The 16,428-nt window shown below is 42.2% G+C and overlaps 4 protein-coding genes across 4 annotated transcripts; 2 read left to right on the top strand and 2 right to left on the bottom strand.

Annotated features, from left to right (window-relative positions):
* Positions 1–1,783: 1,783 nt before the first annotated feature.
* On the bottom strand, positions 1,784–5,374 carry LOC134179412 (uncharacterized). The gene is made up of 6 exons (XM_062646296.1): positions 4,724–5,374; positions 4,592–4,658; positions 4,291–4,504; positions 3,435–4,112; positions 3,316–3,376; positions 1,784–2,883 (listed from the first exon to the last, which is right to left on the bottom strand). Exon 6 carries the CDS (start codon positions 2,854–2,856, stop codon positions 1,936–1,938), a length of 921 nt encoding a protein of 306 aa, XP_062502280.1. The 5' UTR covers positions 2,857–2,883; positions 3,316–3,376; positions 3,435–4,112; positions 4,291–4,504; positions 4,592–4,658; positions 4,724–5,374; the 3' UTR covers positions 1,784–1,935.
* A 1,549-nt stretch (positions 5,375–6,923) lies between these two features.
* Positions 6,924–7,706, top strand: LOC134179413 (uncharacterized). Its single transcript, XM_062646298.1, has one exon. The coding sequence runs from the start codon at positions 6,924–6,926 to the stop codon at positions 7,704–7,706; it is 783 nt and encodes a 260-aa protein (XP_062502282.1).
* Positions 7,707–10,188: 2,482 nt separating this feature from the next.
* Positions 10,189–12,883, top strand: LOC134179749 (iduronate 2-sulfatase-like). The gene is made up of 6 exons (XM_062646699.1): positions 10,189–10,705; positions 11,312–11,901; positions 11,969–11,992; positions 12,066–12,377; positions 12,435–12,537; positions 12,615–12,883. Exons 1-6 carry the CDS (start codon positions 10,277–10,279, stop codon positions 12,708–12,710), a joined length of 1,554 nt encoding a protein of 517 aa, XP_062502683.1. The 5' UTR covers positions 10,189–10,276; the 3' UTR covers positions 12,711–12,883.
* Positions 12,884–13,013: 130 nt separating this feature from the next.
* On the bottom strand, positions 13,014–16,263 carry LOC134179748 (von Willebrand factor A domain-containing protein 5A-like). The gene is made up of 2 exons (XM_062646697.1): positions 15,811–16,263; positions 13,014–15,365 (listed from the first exon to the last, which is right to left on the bottom strand). The coding sequence occupies exons 1-2, from the start codon at positions 16,218–16,220 to the stop codon at positions 13,220–13,222; spliced, it is 2,556 nt and encodes an 851-aa protein (XP_062502681.1). The 5' UTR covers positions 16,221–16,263; the 3' UTR covers positions 13,014–13,219.
* Between the last annotated feature and the right edge of the window lie 165 nt (positions 16,264–16,428).

Raw genomic sequence — 16,428 nt, forward strand, 5'->3', positions numbered from 1 at the left:
ACATTTCTGGGAAGAGGGTCTGTTACCAAGAAGTTAATGGGCCACTTCTAATGAAGCATCTGGTTTCTTTAGATTTTAGTACTACTGTACCTCCCTAGGATATCCTCACGCGTATAGGTCGATCCGTTTACAAGAGTAGTCCAGTCCTCAGAAATCAAGTGTCTTGAACGTTATCTTGGTTAGTCGCTAAAAGCTGATGGCCTAGGGAGACAGGAAAGTGAACACGCCGCAATGGGATGTTTTTCCTGCTAGATTGTCTTAATTAAGTTAAACATGTTTAGCTTAAACAGGTTGTAAACATGTCTAAGTTAATTAAGCCCTAGTGGAGACACGCCCATACTTGAGAGTATACAGTATAGACACCAATAACGTTAGATGGCTCTATGGACTTGTAGCGCGCGCTACAAGTCCATAGCGCCAGAGTCGATCTTTCTGTCGCCATGGACTTTTGGTCTGTGGACTTGTAGCGTGCACTTCATGGGCATGACTTCAACGCACGCTACATTTCCAGACAGCAGCGCACACGTGGGAGTGATTTGTTGTGATGGCTAACTGAAACGACGAGACTGGTACCATCAAGAACAGCCAGGAAGACATCACTTCTTAAAGTAAATTTTTCCCGTAAAACTGTGGTCTTTGTAGCTACTTGTAAGTTTTAATAATTTAGAATGGCTAAATTACGTTGGAATGACGTGTTCTTGGTTGTTTGAGTGTTTTTGGTTGAAAACAAGATGAGTGTATGTTTTTGTGTTACCTGCATACTTCTGGCATCTAGGTTTACTGCTCTGGCTAATATATATATATTCATATATTTTCTCTCTCTCTCTCTCTCTCTCTCTCTATATATATATATATATATATATATATATATATATATATATATATATATATATGCACTAGTTTGCAATATTACACTGAGTGTGATCTTTAGGATTTGTTAACTGTGGCAAGGGACGAGTAGTTTTAAATGTATTTTAAAAGTAAATGTTACATATATATGTATATGAGTTAACAACTGCAGGGGTTTCGAACGGATATGTCAAAATAACCCGGTTGCCCCATCATGAAGTCAGGATGATGCACATCTCCTGGGCTGCTACTATCACTTATACAACTTACTACTTGCTTTGAAACCTTGAAACCAGTCCGGCCTACTTTGTGGCTTATCAGCCTTTTTTTTCGAATCAGTACTGTAGTCCCATGGCAAGCAGGCTAACTGAAATAGGTTGCCTAGTGATCCATCAGATCCTCATGGACAGCATGATCGAGTTGCTGCCGCCCCCAACCACTGACTTTTCAAGGGCCCTCTGATTGAATTGATAGAGTTCCCTGAAATGCCTGCATGCTTGCAAGGGTTGACAGCATACTGCATCTATGCAAAGGATGCTCCTTACATGTACAAAAACTGGATTACTGGAAAACGTTCACAGATTTACTCCTAAAAAGACATGAGTACTCTGTGGTTGTGTTGTAGACTCGAGCCAGTCTCTCCCCGCCCCTACCGTTCCCCGCCCCTACCATTCCCGCCCCTACCATTCCCGCCCCTACCGTTCCCCACCCCTGCCCCTACCTTTTCCCGCCCCTACTTCCCCACCCTTACCGTTCCTCCCCCTTGATGTCTTGTCCGCGCTCCGACGAGACATCCGGGGAACGGCAGGGGTGGGGAGAGACTGGCTCAAGTCTAGTTGCGTTGCAAGTTGCAAGTGGCTATTTATAAATATTTGTTATATGCATGTATAGGTATATCTGTATACTTGACGCTGAAAGTACACATAAACAGATAGCCTGAAGCAACAAATCTACTGTTTTGCTTGCTACGAAGTAATATAATTGGTCAAGTCTCATAAAAGGAAAAAGTTGAAAACATCCTTACATGAAGTGCCACAGTTTACTAGCAACTGTTTACTGCTTGTTGTACAAAGTCAGTTGTGTCAACTAACAACCTTGTTCACTCGAACATGTTGGACAGTAAAATGTTCTGCCAGGTGGTTTCAAACAAACACACTTGCAATGGAACCACTCATCACAACGGTTGCACTGGATCATCCTTCCAAAACTGTCTGGCTGCCTGCAAACACAATAAATAGCGAAAGAGGCTACAGAACGCTTACACCTTTCACGGCGGCCTCGAAAATAATGTGGAAATGGTGTTATATAGCCTTTCTTGACGCATGAGAACAGATGTTTTCTCATGTCAGATTGAATGTAAGTCACATACTCAGGATCAATGCCAGAAGCAACATCGTAGGCTAAAGCAATTGCAAATAGCCCATAATCATTGCCACCTCTCTGTTGCTGAATTGCTCTTATTGAAACTGTAATCTCCTTCTCATTGCTTCGGTAGATTGATGCAATCTGCTGTTCTAGGTGACTCGATAGCTTGTATCTGACCAAGCTGTCATACAAATGTATACTCCCTTGTTCATCGCTTGACGTCGTTACCCAGTGATTGCCAATGTTATGAATTTGAACTGAATTTTGCCTAGCCACTACAAACTGCAGCTGCTGCGACAAAAGGGTGTTCTGGAGACCGTTCTTTTCTGGAAACCTCTGCTTCAGCATCCGCTGGGCTGAGTTGATAATTCCATCGTCAATCCAGCCAACATTGCTTTGCAAAATTCCTGGATTGCAATTGGACTTTGCTGACAACCTTTGTGACTTAATGGCACACTGTGGCTGATGGTACTGCTTCAATTGGCAGTCCTGTGTGGGCACGCGTTGCTGTTCTCCCACATGCTGCCCTTGTCTCTGCTGTAGTGGCTGCTCTGGTTTGTTTGATAGTTCTTTGTTTGACTGATCATGATCCCCATCAACTCTTTGTGTAGCTGCTGAACGGTGGTGATGAGCAGCCTCCATAAAAATTGGCTTCAATGAACAGTGCTTCTGCAATTTAAAACAGATGAAGTACCCCAAACATGGCATTACAACTGCAATTATGTAAGTTATTTATAGACACATTGTGTACATTAATTAATTGATAACGGGCTGTAATTAGCAATGTCCCTTGAGCTGAATCCAATAATTACATGAAATGCAACTTTGAATGCATCGGCCTTCCATGGCCCACCATTGTGATGTCTGGATGCAGTATCTAGTCTGTCCCAACGTGTATGCCTGTACCCAGCCAGATGCAGCTATTAATCATCTAAGGTGATTCAGTGGAGTATCGTCTCCTAACAATGAAGACTGGCCTGCTTTTCTATGCAGCTAACTAGCTCAATGTCATATAGTATGTGAAGGTCTTATGTGTAATCTTAGTCAGAAGTTGTAATAGGACTTTGCTAGAGCACAGACAAGACCCAAAGTGCATCGTACCTCATTACTATGTTTCTTCAGACTTTCTTTGGCGCGTTTTGCTTCATTCTTGTCTGGTGCTCTGATGTAGAACAGACTGCATCACGACTCCTTTGGACTAACTTGAGACTTGTCGTTACCTTAGAATCCCTTTTGATTTTTGTTTTTGTCTTTTTCTGGTTAGCCTCTTGAAGTGGAACTGCTGCTATTGGGCTTTCTTTCCTGGTGGTATTCGATGTGTTGTTTTCAGCTCAGCAGCATCAGTACCGTTTTGCTTCAGTCTCGATAGTAATTCCGCTTCCTTGACCAAAGCCAGTACCTGTGGTACATGCAGTGTTTCAATGGCTCTTCTTTCTGCTTGGATGGCAATGTTCTTGGCAGTGGATGCAATTCTTTCAAGGTGCACACAATCTAAGACAATTTAGCATCATGAGAATTATAGAATGTACACAAATGGGGTGTGATTTGAAATGAACATGCCACTGGACTTGCCTGGAGTGTCCATTGCTTTGCTGGAATGTTTACTGCAGCCTTTGTTTCAGTTTGCTCAATTACCATACTCTCAGTATGTTCTACAACTGGCTGTGTCTCTTTGCTTTTGTGAATTGCTTTTAAGTGTGATCGTATCTTGTGTATGTGCTTACACAGATGACCAGTCTGAAATCCAAAGCAGGTGTAATGGTAGCAGTGGCAGCAAAGTGGTTGACATTCTTGTGCATCACAGGAAACAGCAGAACAGGTAGAATGTGGACAGATGGAAATAACTTCTTTCACTCTGTTTGAGACTGTACTTGCCATGTGTTGGCACTGTCAGGTACCTAGTGATGACATAGAATAACCATGGAATAACCAGTTTCATATAGGTATTAATATTGCTGCTACATCTCATCCTCTCTGCTCTTATATATCGCATGCATAGACTTCTCACATGGATTTCTTTCATGCAATAGGTAATTAATGTGTTACCTTAACTTAGTAGTTTAATATACAACGTACCTCTGTAATGTGATGATCAGGGATTAGTAGTCCGTTCTGATGTGATGTTGTCTGTTTCTTTTGAGTGGCACCTCTGGTAGGCCACAATCCCTTTTTCTGGACATCCATAAACTGGTCTGCCTCCATCTTCAGCAGTGTGGTAATTAATTGGTCCACTCTTCGATTTGCCATTCCCCTCAGGTAGGATGGATTTCGTTTTAACTTGTTGTGAAAGCTGTCAACAGATTTATATCATATTTGTAGCTATCAGGTCCAGGATTGGACATAACAGGCTATACATGAAATTCCAAACTAAACACACCTTTCAACGAACATGTTGGTATCAGTATCAGCATGACTGAAATTTCAATACGACATGGTCCATTTCTCTGAAACCATATAAAGATCAGAGCACTATGTTCACAGCAGCGCTATACTAAATACGTGTATTTACCTGGTCTACTGGCATAGAAAGTTTGAAATATTGGATGAATGATGGTTCCTTGGGTATATCCATGCATCAACAAATGACTCCAGATATTGATGGAACATATCTTTGTCTGTATGGTGCATCGACAAGTACAGTGACTGATAAATGCTGACTTGATCTGACTTGGTTTTCACTTTGGAAAATATGTTTTGTTTAAGTGATCTGAAGAGAGAAAACAATATGCGGTGTGATCCACTGCCCTTCCTGGTCATCCTGCTTTACATTCATACCTATCAATGTGCCAATGGCAGAGGAGGTGCTTTATGATATCACCAAAGACAGGTCTTGCTGCAAACCATCCAGTATTATCTGTGGATAATTGATCAATCAATCCACATTTGTGAGAAGATATGGTACCACTTTAGAATGTGAATGATTGTTCAGTAAACATTTGATTTCTAGATGTTTATTTTGCATTGGTGCCAGTAAATTATTTTCTTTCTTACCATCGTCAGTCATGACTGTTTTGACAGTTGTAGTTGGGGCAGCATCCTTGATGGCTTGTAAAAAGTGCTGCACATATTGCTTTTCCTCTTTGCTACAAATGCACCAACCAACCGTTCTTCCTACATGGCATAGGGAAATATGTTAGTTGTTTATTTAAGTTTAAGTCAATCCCGTGCAAAAGCCACGCATCACTGGCAATGAGCACCTTGCCCAAACTGATCAGCAACCATCACTGTGAAAAGCTTGAAGTCATAATGGTTTGTGCCATGTGTCGAATCCATGCACAGAACGTTCATGGCATACTTCTGAAACAATTCCTTCTGGTGCTTTGTTTGAATACACAAAAGGAAGGATTCTGCTGGGAGATCTGGTACAATGTCATTTTTTATGCCCATTCCTTGTACAGAAGAACTGGATTGTATTTCTCCTGCTGTAATTTCTGCACAAGAGATTGGACAGACTCTGCATCACTTGTGTGACCAAACTTGGCAAAGTTGATTGAATTCCTCTGACAGTTTCGTACATCCTGTCTTGTAACAAAGTGATCTCGCCGAGCAAGATTGTCAAATTCATCTCTGTTCTCTCTGCTATCTAGCTCCTGCCTGAAGTCTATATACCAACAACCACAGTCAACAACAATAGCTACACTACCTACCTGTAATTAGTAAGTTTGAACTGAAAATCCTGGTTCCCAATTTAAATTGTTTGTAAAGCAAGGAAACCATTACAGGAAGTGAGAAGCATCAAGGAGACAACTGCATTCAAGATAAAAATAGACCAACACAATTGACACATTCATTTCAAGGATGCATCAAAGAGAGCAACAAACACATTGTTTGTCTTACCTTCAAGAACTCGCTCAATTGTCAATTTCTGAATCATTTTGTCCTTACACGAGGCCGGGAGAGGGAGAAAATGGCTCTCTTTTAGACTTGGATTGTGACCAGTATGGCCACTAACGTACCACACCTTCACAGTCCCTTCAGTTTCAATGCTTACATTCATCCTTGCAAGACAGGGACGTTCCATTCGCTTGTTTTTTGTATCTCTTCTTTGTTCTGATGTTGTACTGTCCCTCACAGTCGGTTTGTAGCTTCGGCAGCAGACATAGTAGACAAACTGCTTCTCAGCTAGATAAATACACTGTACATGTACATCACATACATACATACATACGTACATACATACATACATACATGAGATAGATAGATAGATAGATAGATAGATAGAATCATATTAGATAGATAGATAGATAGATAGATCCCGCTTCAGCAAATGCCAACTTTACAAGAAGGCCGTGTTACCTCGACTAGCTTGGTTACTCAGCATTTCTAGTCTGCCTCTTTCCTGGATTCGAAGTCATCTTGATACGGTGGTCACGAGATATCTGAAGAAATGGGTTGGACTTGCTCACTGTGCCGCTGTATCCCGTTTGTTCTTGGACACCAATCGTGGTGGATTTCACCTTCCTCAACCTTCTGTTTTCTTCCAGTCTCCAGTCTTCTTGCCTTTTACGATTTACCAAGCCAGATGATATTTGTCTAAGAACTTTGGCTTTCACAAAAATCAGTGACGAAGCACAGTAGTCATCCTCTCGATTCTTGCCTGGCGCCTTCTTGGCAGAGCACTCTCTTACATCTGGTTCTCTTAAAAATAGTCTGAAATTCATCAAGAAACAAACTTCTGAGATTAATTGTCAGAATCATTTTCGTCATTTATGTCACTGTCAGTACAGGGTGCTACTGCAAGGTGTGAAGATTTAGAGGCTGCTCAGTGGTCAATATCAGTGAAGCATCTGCCTGACAACCTGTTCAAGTGGGCATTTAATGCTATCCAAGAGACTCTTCCAACTGCTCTGAACCTCTGTTTGTGGAAGAAGTCGGAGTCCAACCAGTGTTCCCTCTGTCAACAACCGGAGTCCCTTTGTCATGTCCTTAACGCTTGCCCGGAATTGTTGAAACTGGGTCTTTACAAGGAGAGGCATGACAATGTTCTTGCACTTCTTTACGACTTTATCAAGTCTAACAGCTCTTCGGACTATCAAGTTCTTTGTAATCTGCCTTCTCTGCCCTATCAGTTTCCGAACGAAATAGCACTTACGACATTGTGTCCAGACCTAGTCGTTTACAGTTGCAAGTTGAAAAAGTCTTGGCTCCTTGAATTGTCGGTGCCGTTTGAGCCGGTGGCAGAAGATACTAAAGCTAGAAAACATCTACGGTATAAAGATCTTGTGCAGGATGCCAAGTCCTCTTATCACACAGAATTGCTACAGCTAGTTATTGGTTCAAGAGGTTTCATTTTCTCCGAAACGAAACGATCACTGGCCCGAGTGTGCAAGCCGTTCAAACGAGACATGGACATCCTTTTTGACAACATCATTCAGGCAGTTATCAGAAGTTCCTATCGCTGCTGGATTAACAGAAAAAAACTAGTAGTTCAAGTGTTTGTCTTGTTTAACTGTTATTTTTGTTGCTTGAAATGTAATTTCTTCCCATTTTAGTTTCCTTTTAGTCTTAGCAGGATCATCGGTGTTACAGGAGATGCCAATCCTGGAAAGACTCCGCCTGCATTATAAGACACTTATTGTTGTATTCTGTAGCGGATATATGACAATAAAAGAAGTTCATACATATACCTATAGATAGCTATAGAAATATAATATAGATATAGATAAATACACAGATATAGATATTGTGCAGATTACACTTGATAAAAAGTTCACCACAGATGTACGTGTACCTGGGTTTTTGGCTGCACACACACTGCTGTCAGACCCAGTGTTGTCCTTCTGGGTCTTACGAGCTGTTGCTCCTCTCTCAGTTCTAAAGTAGGTGAAAGTCGCTGTCTCTTCCGCTTCCTTCCAGGACTCAAACTCCTTCATGCTAGAAAATTCTAGTTCCTGAATACCTTATTAATTAAAAGTTATGATTGCAGTAGTTAGACTGAGTGGATAAGAACAAATGTAGTACACAGTACCCATGTCAATCTTGTGATGAAAGTCCAGGTGTTGTGATAGAGATTTCACTTGGATAAACTTTTGACTGCAGCCTTCAATGAAACAGTGGTGCCACACAGCCTTCTCATACTCTGCGTTGTGTGTCTTTCTACGGTGGCGGTTCAATGTTTGTCTAGTCTTGAATATTTTGGAGCACTCACAACATCTCGTGTCTAACTTCTGCAGTTCATGAGTTGGGACTGTCTCTTCATTTGCAGAATCACCAGCAACCTATGATGAGAATGAGATTCCTTCCTCTGGGTGACATGCTTGTGTGGCGTGTGGCATGCACTCTCATGTATGTGGTCTGTGTCTATGTCTGTGTTTATGTCTGTGTCCGTGTCTGTCTGTCTGTCTGTCTCAGTGTGTGTGTGTGTGTGTGTGTGTGTGTGTGTGTGTGTGTGTGTGTGTGTGTGTGTGTGTAGTGTGTGTATGTGTGTGTGTATGTGCATGCGTATGTACGCATTTGATAGCCCTGTCCACGTGCCCATGAAACACATTTCTGTCAATAGACTGGGGGATACCTATGGGACTTAGTACCTCACGAATACCAGGTCCAGTGGCCTTTCTGTGGTGTTCTTCATGGCACTTCCCCAACTCTTCAGATGAGAAAGAGAGTCCACAGTGGAGCCGTTGGCAGGAAAACATGCCTGGGCTTATTTCTACAATGGAATAATTGTGTTCAGCTTGTTTGGACTCAACAGAATATATGGAGTGAGTTAATTAATTATGGGTTTTATGTAACTACAGTTCATCTCAATTTCTATACATTTTTATTAATCAAGTCCAAACTGCAATGTTACAATTGTAAGCAATTAATTATAAGCACTCTAAGAACTTATTAATTATAGTCAGATTTAGTTTGTGTTTGTAACACAATTATTGGTTTTCAATAATCTGATTTGAGGAATCTTTTGTACTTGCAGGCAATGGCATGTGATGAAAGTAAAACTGTAACCTGGAGTTGGATGACAAGAAACCAGGGGACACTTTGGCCAACTGATATCAACAGGAACTTGGATTTCCACACTTTGTCAGGAATTTATTTCATCTGCACGTGTCAACGTGTCTACAACAAAGGCTGGTGACACGACTAATGCAGGAGATAAGAAGTGGATATTTAATTGATGTGAGCACCAAGTGGCTACTTGAGGAGACATTTCAATGCATTGGTTATGGAGACTTTCGACTCTTGACAGAGCACAGCTTAGTAGCCATCTGAGCTGTTCTCTGTCATGTTGTCTCAGTACATTTGAAGCTGTTGCAAGAACACTTGTCAGACAATCTGTAGCAATACATTTCTCCAATGGTTTGGACATGACTTGTGTGTTCTCTGCGCTGTTTGTTTAGTTAGTCTTTGTGTTATCCTTCTTAGAGCATTAAATAGTTGATTATGATTTGGCACATATGCAATTCTATGCAATACTGTTGGTATATGAAATGGGTATTCTAGTCAATTTTAATTAATTAATACATTAATTAATAAAATCAAAGTATTTTCTGTAGCTCAGCCTGATAGTAGCAAACGTTAGCTACCCCAGAAGCTAAGGCACTCACAGTAAATGCTTTTTGTTACGGACTGTAGTCGTTGACCTCTGCAGCGAATGACGCTCACTCTTCCTGTCGTAGTCTGTCTCCACAGTCCTCTAAATTTCGATTCAAGTATATTTACAGTCTGGTGGTAGTACAGCAAGGACTCCCACGCCTACCTAGCACTTCAATGTATTCAAGCAGTCTCTCCCACTCAGTCAAACAGTCCTGGCGCGAACAGTTGCTAGCGCGCGTACTGTAATCTGAAATTCCCGCCTTCTTGTCAGATACTACTGTACGCGCGTTAATGGTCTATTTCTACTGTAGTAGCGCGCTTACTACATAATTGGGGTACGCGCGCTACAAGTCCATAGCGCCATCTAACGCTACTCATATAGACACGTGCACGACGCCGGCTGTAGACATAGCTACATATCTACAGACTGTTGCCTCTACGTGCACGCTGAAAAGAAGGAGTTTGTTTTCTTGTCCAAGAGACCGGCGGAGCGCACTTGACTGAAAGGTCACGTGCCGGACGTCCGCGCATGTTCCGTGAAACAATGATGGCGAGGCCTCCTGGGTTAGTTGTATATCTCTACGTATCACTTGTATACATCGTTTGTCTAACGCAAGGAGCAAGAAGAATGAACGTCCTGTTTCTGGTGGCGGACGACATGAGACCGGAGTTGAACGCGTATTTAGGTGCTGACTTCCCCAGTCTGGTACATCCGAAAATTCACAGTCCCAGTCTGGATGCCCTCGCTTCAAGAAGCTTAGTTCTGAAGAGAGCCTACTGTCAACAGGCCGTCTGTTCTCCGAGCAGGACTTCGCTACTAACTGGGCGGCGACCAGACACCACGCATGTCTACAATTTGCAGGACTATTGGAGGAAAGTTGGCGGAAATTTTACTACTATACCGCAATACTTCAAGCAGCAAGGCTACCACACTGTTGGAATGGGAAAAGTATTTCACGTAAGGGATACTTTTCTAAGTTAATTAATTAATTAATGTTAAATTTTTGGCTGAGGTCAGTTATGGAGTATTGGGACCATGCTAGAACTTTCAGAAACGGTAATTGAAGTACAAGTTGTGAGATTTGAATTGTTTAATGAAACTGAAAAACTTTGGTACATTTCCGAGATTGATATGAAAACTATAGTAGAATGATGAAGCACTATAGTCCTAAACCCTTGGCTGCTATCCAGACGTTTTCTTGATCACTAGTTCTACGCCAGTTATGTGTAGACTATAATTGTTTTCTCACTGACCGTTTACTATAACTAAGGACCTAGTAGATAAAACCACCCACATCAGTCTATTGACCTGCCTGGTGCCACATCTGGCTGTCCTCCAGGTGTTACTGTAAGTTACCCCTAAGGACCTCAGGTTAATTAAAGGTTACTTAGTTGACACATTTTCAATACCAAGGTTATCCTTACTAATGACAATGAAAGCTTAGAACTGAGGCCTACCTTCTTGTAACTTGGTAGTCTCAGTTTGTGGTTGTTGCTTGTTCACTAAGCTTTTTTGACTCCAGATTTTGTGTTGGCTAACGTTTAGACTAGCTGTTTTGTCTAGCCTGGCTCTGCATCCCATCATGATGATCCCATTTCGTGGTCTGAACCTTACTGGCACTCACCAAGTCGTATGAATTACTGGAAGTTAAACAGAGTGCGCCATCAACATAGCTGGTTGGTAGCCAATCACAGCCTTCAACAAGCTCATCCTCTTCCAGATACAGAAATAGCTACTCACGCTGTTGACGTTCTTAAACGGGTTGCACCAGGTGCATTGTCGGGAAAGGTTCCCTTTTTTGTTGCAGTCGGATTTCACAAGCCACACCTGCCGTTTGTTGTCCCAGAGGAATACTTTCGGTTATATCCTCGGAATGATATTAAATTGCCAGACAACCCATATGCTCCCACTGACATGCCAAGTATTGCTTGGTCGGACTATGGTGAGCTAAGGAACTACTTTGACGTAAAAGATGTTCATGCATCAGGTGCCATCAATACTACTTTGCCAGACAGAATGGTGAAAGATCTTCGTAGAGCTTACTACTCAGCAATCAGTTTTGTGGACGCGATGATTGGCAAGGTGATTACAGAGCTGGAAAAGCTGGGTTTGGCAAATAACACTATCATCAGCTTCTGGGGTGATCATGGCTGGTGAGGCGTGTGCTTAACCTTTGTTCAGTAGTTTGTCACTGAATTACGTGCTTTGTTTAATTAACAGGCAATTAGGAGAACATGGAGAATGGTAATGCAAAATTATATTTCTAGCCTCACAAGGCATTTATAGTAATATCATCTCATTCATTATTTATCTCAAGGACAAAACACACCAATTTCGAGGACTCGACTCATGCTCCCATGATGGTTCACATACCTGGCAAAACCGATGGTGGCATCACCACAGAGAAACTGACAGAATTCGTTGATCTTTTTCCAACATTGGTAGATGCGGTTGGTTTGCCTTCACTGGACTTGTGTCCTGAAGATTCTTCCGACATCGAAGTCTGTCGTGAAGGGGTGAGCTTGCTGCCACTCATTGCCAACCCAAAGGATGTTGAGTGGAAGACAAAAGTGTTCTCTCAATATCCAAGGCACCAAAGTCACATGGGTTATTCTATGCGAACTGATAGGTAGATTGGCACGTGCTTGGCACCACGTGCTCAGATATTTAACTCTTGTTTTCGAAGGTATCGATACACTGAGTGGGTTCACTTTAAACATTATCCTGACTATCGTCCTGTTTGGATGAAGTTGAATGCAACAGAGCTGTATGACCATCACACAGATCCAGTTAGTCATATAATAATAAGATTGTCACTGTTTGCTGCTGTTGCGTTGCTGCTTAAATTCGATTATTTCTAAACTAGGAGGAGAACCACAATCTTGCTTGCGAAGAGACCATGCAAGTCACAGTAAAGAAGCTAAAACGAGAGCTACATGCTGGTTGGCGGGCTGCTCTATGAATGAAACAAGTACATCAATACATAGCTGACACCAGAAAACCAGTATGATGTCTTTAGATTGGTTTTTTGTGTTTTGTTGTTTGGAATAGTTGTTTGGAGTGTAGTTGTTGTAGTATGTTTCACTACCTGGATGGTCGTAGTTTCAAATGATTCTAATGTTGTAGCACGTCTGAGGACATGTAGCAACCTAGTGTGGAGGAATGACTGGGGACGAGTCCTAGGTTGTATGAATTTTCTCCGTATCACACATTAAGCAGTTTATTGTAGCCAATTCTGCTCATTTATAAATTCGAAATACTTGTGAAATTAGGACTCTGTACTGTTGCCAGTATATTCATAGATCTCAACCTGCATAGCATTAGCTCTATTTTCAACTGATAGCAGCGATTGTAATGTCTCTGCTTGACAGTTTGATCTAAAAAAATGCAGCAATTCCACACTACAAATCTAAATCACCACAGAAACATATCAAACTTCAGAGGCAGCGACACTTGCACTCTTTAACTACATCAAAATAACTTTCTTGCCACATCAAGAACACTGTCAAAGGTGAAAAGCTGGGGGAATGACTGTTTCTTTAACCATGCATTTGCCTTGTTTGCCAATATCTCCCATTCATCTTTTAGATCAGCACACTTCAGCTCAAGCCAAGCTATTACTATGCACGTTGCCCAGATGGTCGAGAGTGACTCAGACTGTGACTTGTTAAATGGTGACATGGCCTCCATGTCAGCAACAGACTTATTCAGTAATTTTGCAATGGTGCTATTCAACTGCCATGCTCCAGATGCTCTTTGCTCAGACACCATTGCTAAGAAAACACTTGGAGATACAGTAGGATCTTCAACCTTGGCAGAATGAGTGCTTGCTCCACAATCATATTTTTCCCACTCATCCTGATCTCCTTCATCATGCATATATAAGTGGGCAGTGGCTTGTGGCTTGTGGCTTAGTCGTTCACGTAAATTCTGCAAATGATGTGCTGTTGTTGAATAAGTAGGTGATGTTGGTGAATAACTAGGTGATGTTGGTGAATAACTAGGTGATGTTGGTGAATAGCTAGGTGATGTTGGTGAATATTTAGGTGTTGGTGAATAACTACATGATGTTGGTAAATAGCCACGTTTACGTCGTTTACGTCGGGATGAAGATGCAGGCAATTCCCTATCCCTACAATGCATTTGTATTTGTTCGAAAACTATAGAGTGCATCGTTATCGGCACTTGCTGCAACTGCAAGCCCCCCTGTATTGGTTCCATTCTACCTTCGTCAACAGCCACAAATGCAGTCTCTTGTGATATCACGTTAGCAGCAACACTTAGCTGAACTAATAATTCCTTCTTTGCATCTGGAGGCTTCATTCCTTCTTTAGTCAAGAGTGACTTCAGTATCTTCTCTGACTCGACTGCTAATTCGTCCTCTTGTAAGTCATGGATGATGGACTTTGCCGCCAGTTGGTGGATGGTCTTATTCATTTCACGTGCTTCAGGGTGACAAGAAAAGGCAACCGACCATGTGAATGGATCACCACTAATGACACCTCGCAAAGTGGCATGATATTCCACATGTGGAGATGCAGCTGTAACATTTGACAGCAGACCATATATGATAAGACGATCACCACTGAACACAGGAGAGACCTTTGATGGAGCCTGAATCACCATTCCAGGAGGAAGCGACCAGTCAATGTGAACGTCAGAAAGAGAGGGAGTAAGAGCCCTTTTCAGCATTCTAATGACTTTTGGTTGCATTTTCTCGCCTGATTTTACAAATTCACTGGATCCACATCCAGCATCAGCTATGCCTTTCACCAGAGCAGTTGAGGCTCCCGATCCAATACCCACAGCAAAACACCTAGCAATGTGAGAATTTTTCTTTACTAGTTTGATGACACTAGTAGTATCGGAAACTGCTCCATCAGTCAACACAAACACTTGCTTGGGAAGGCCCTTGATGGATGGCATCTTGAAGATTTCCTGAAGAGGTGGAAGTAGGTTAGTGCCACCCATATCAGCCTGGATAGACTCTGTATGAGCAGATGCTTGGTCGAGATGTTTCTGGTCATATGGAGCACTCTCTTGAAATAATGACTCGTAACTGGAACCAAAACCCACAATATTAAAATGACATCCTTCAGAGATACTCTTGAGGAACAGTATGAGTGTGCTTTTAGCCGCCTCGATGTACTCTCCCCGCATACTGCCACTTCGGTCAATGACAAAGATAAGCTCACACAATGTTTCAGCCGAAGAAAAGTCGGGAAAGTAATTCAGCGTAATGGCTGGATTCATGAGGAATGGGACACCAGACATATCTCTGCTACCATGCTCTACAATGGCATGAGGCCGGTGAGGCTGGCTTGGTGAAATTGTTATCGCCAGATCTTTGTCAAAGTGATGGTTTTCAGCTAACTTGACTGTTGTCAGCTGATATCCTTCTTTGTCAGTGGATTGATGAATATCTAGTTTATGGGTTGTGGACTCCACTTTATCAACATCAGCATGAACGTTCATGCCAAAATCAAATGTGTATGGAATAGCATGAGCTGGAAGGTAGGTGACACTAACAGTGGGATTACTGGATTCTTCAGACATGGATTCCTCCACTGGGCTGTAGCGTGGCTTCAACACAGATGGTAGATTAAACAGCACAGACCTGCATGCAAAATCAAGTCAAATAATTACAATGTGCTCATGCACAATTTCATAAATAATTTGAGTAATTAGAGGATTCATGCATAAGTCGATTTGTTTATCTGCACCAATGATCTGAACAGGAAAAGGAACTGCCAAGGTGATGGCACCTCAAGTCTCATCAAGTGTGTCTACATTTGTGTATTCTGACCATTCCACTACAGTACCGGCAATAAGTAAGCTGACAGCGATACGATACGATACGCAATACGATACGATACGATACGATACGATACGATACGATACGATACGCATACGATAAAAATGTTAGGTTACTTATTGCCGATACTGTATGTTAGGAATGCACCAGAGGGGATGCACAAATGACCATTTACTTCAGCATCTAAAATAGTAGCTGTCTCTAGGTCAACAGCAGAAACTCTCAGCAAGAAAGATTGATAACTTACCCATCGTGCTCGGTAGGCAATTCCATTACAAAAGCTACAGTTATTTCTGCCTTTTCATTTGGTGGCAAGTTTCCCACAGCTATAGTGAAAATGTCTTTCCGTTCTGATTCCATAAGAAATGCTGACCGGCCACTAGTGATGGCGTCATCGTACGTTTCTCTAGCCGTTTGCTTCTCTTGTATTACTCCAATGATCTTCCTGTCTTGTATAGTGGCTGCAAAGCTGACGACCGCAGACGAAGCATCTAATGGGAAAGTGAATACGGCCTCGATCGGATGTTCTTCCTGATTGTCATACTCGAGAGTAGACGCGACACTAGCTGTATAGCCACGGACTGTTGCCTCCACGTGCACGCTGCGAAGTGAAACAGGAGTATTCGTTTTCTTGGCAGAAAGACCGGCAGGAGCCATTGCAAAAGTAAGGGAAGGAGACTCGGACTGCACAGTACTTGTCTTCTCGCATGCCCGTATACATTCACGTGCTGGTTGGGCGGGGTTAGGGTCCCCCTTCTCACGGTGAGCCAATCACCGCGTAAGCGTGGTCCTCAAGTTTGGGGGACTGATACTGATCAATCACACCGCAGAACCACGCCCATTTATTACTTCTACAGTATACGTC

This window comes from Corticium candelabrum, chromosome 5, assembly GCF_963422355.1.
Source record: "Corticium candelabrum chromosome 5, ooCorCand1.1, whole genome shotgun sequence".
NCBI lineage: Eukaryota > Metazoa > Porifera > Homoscleromorpha > Homosclerophorida > Plakinidae > Corticium > Corticium candelabrum.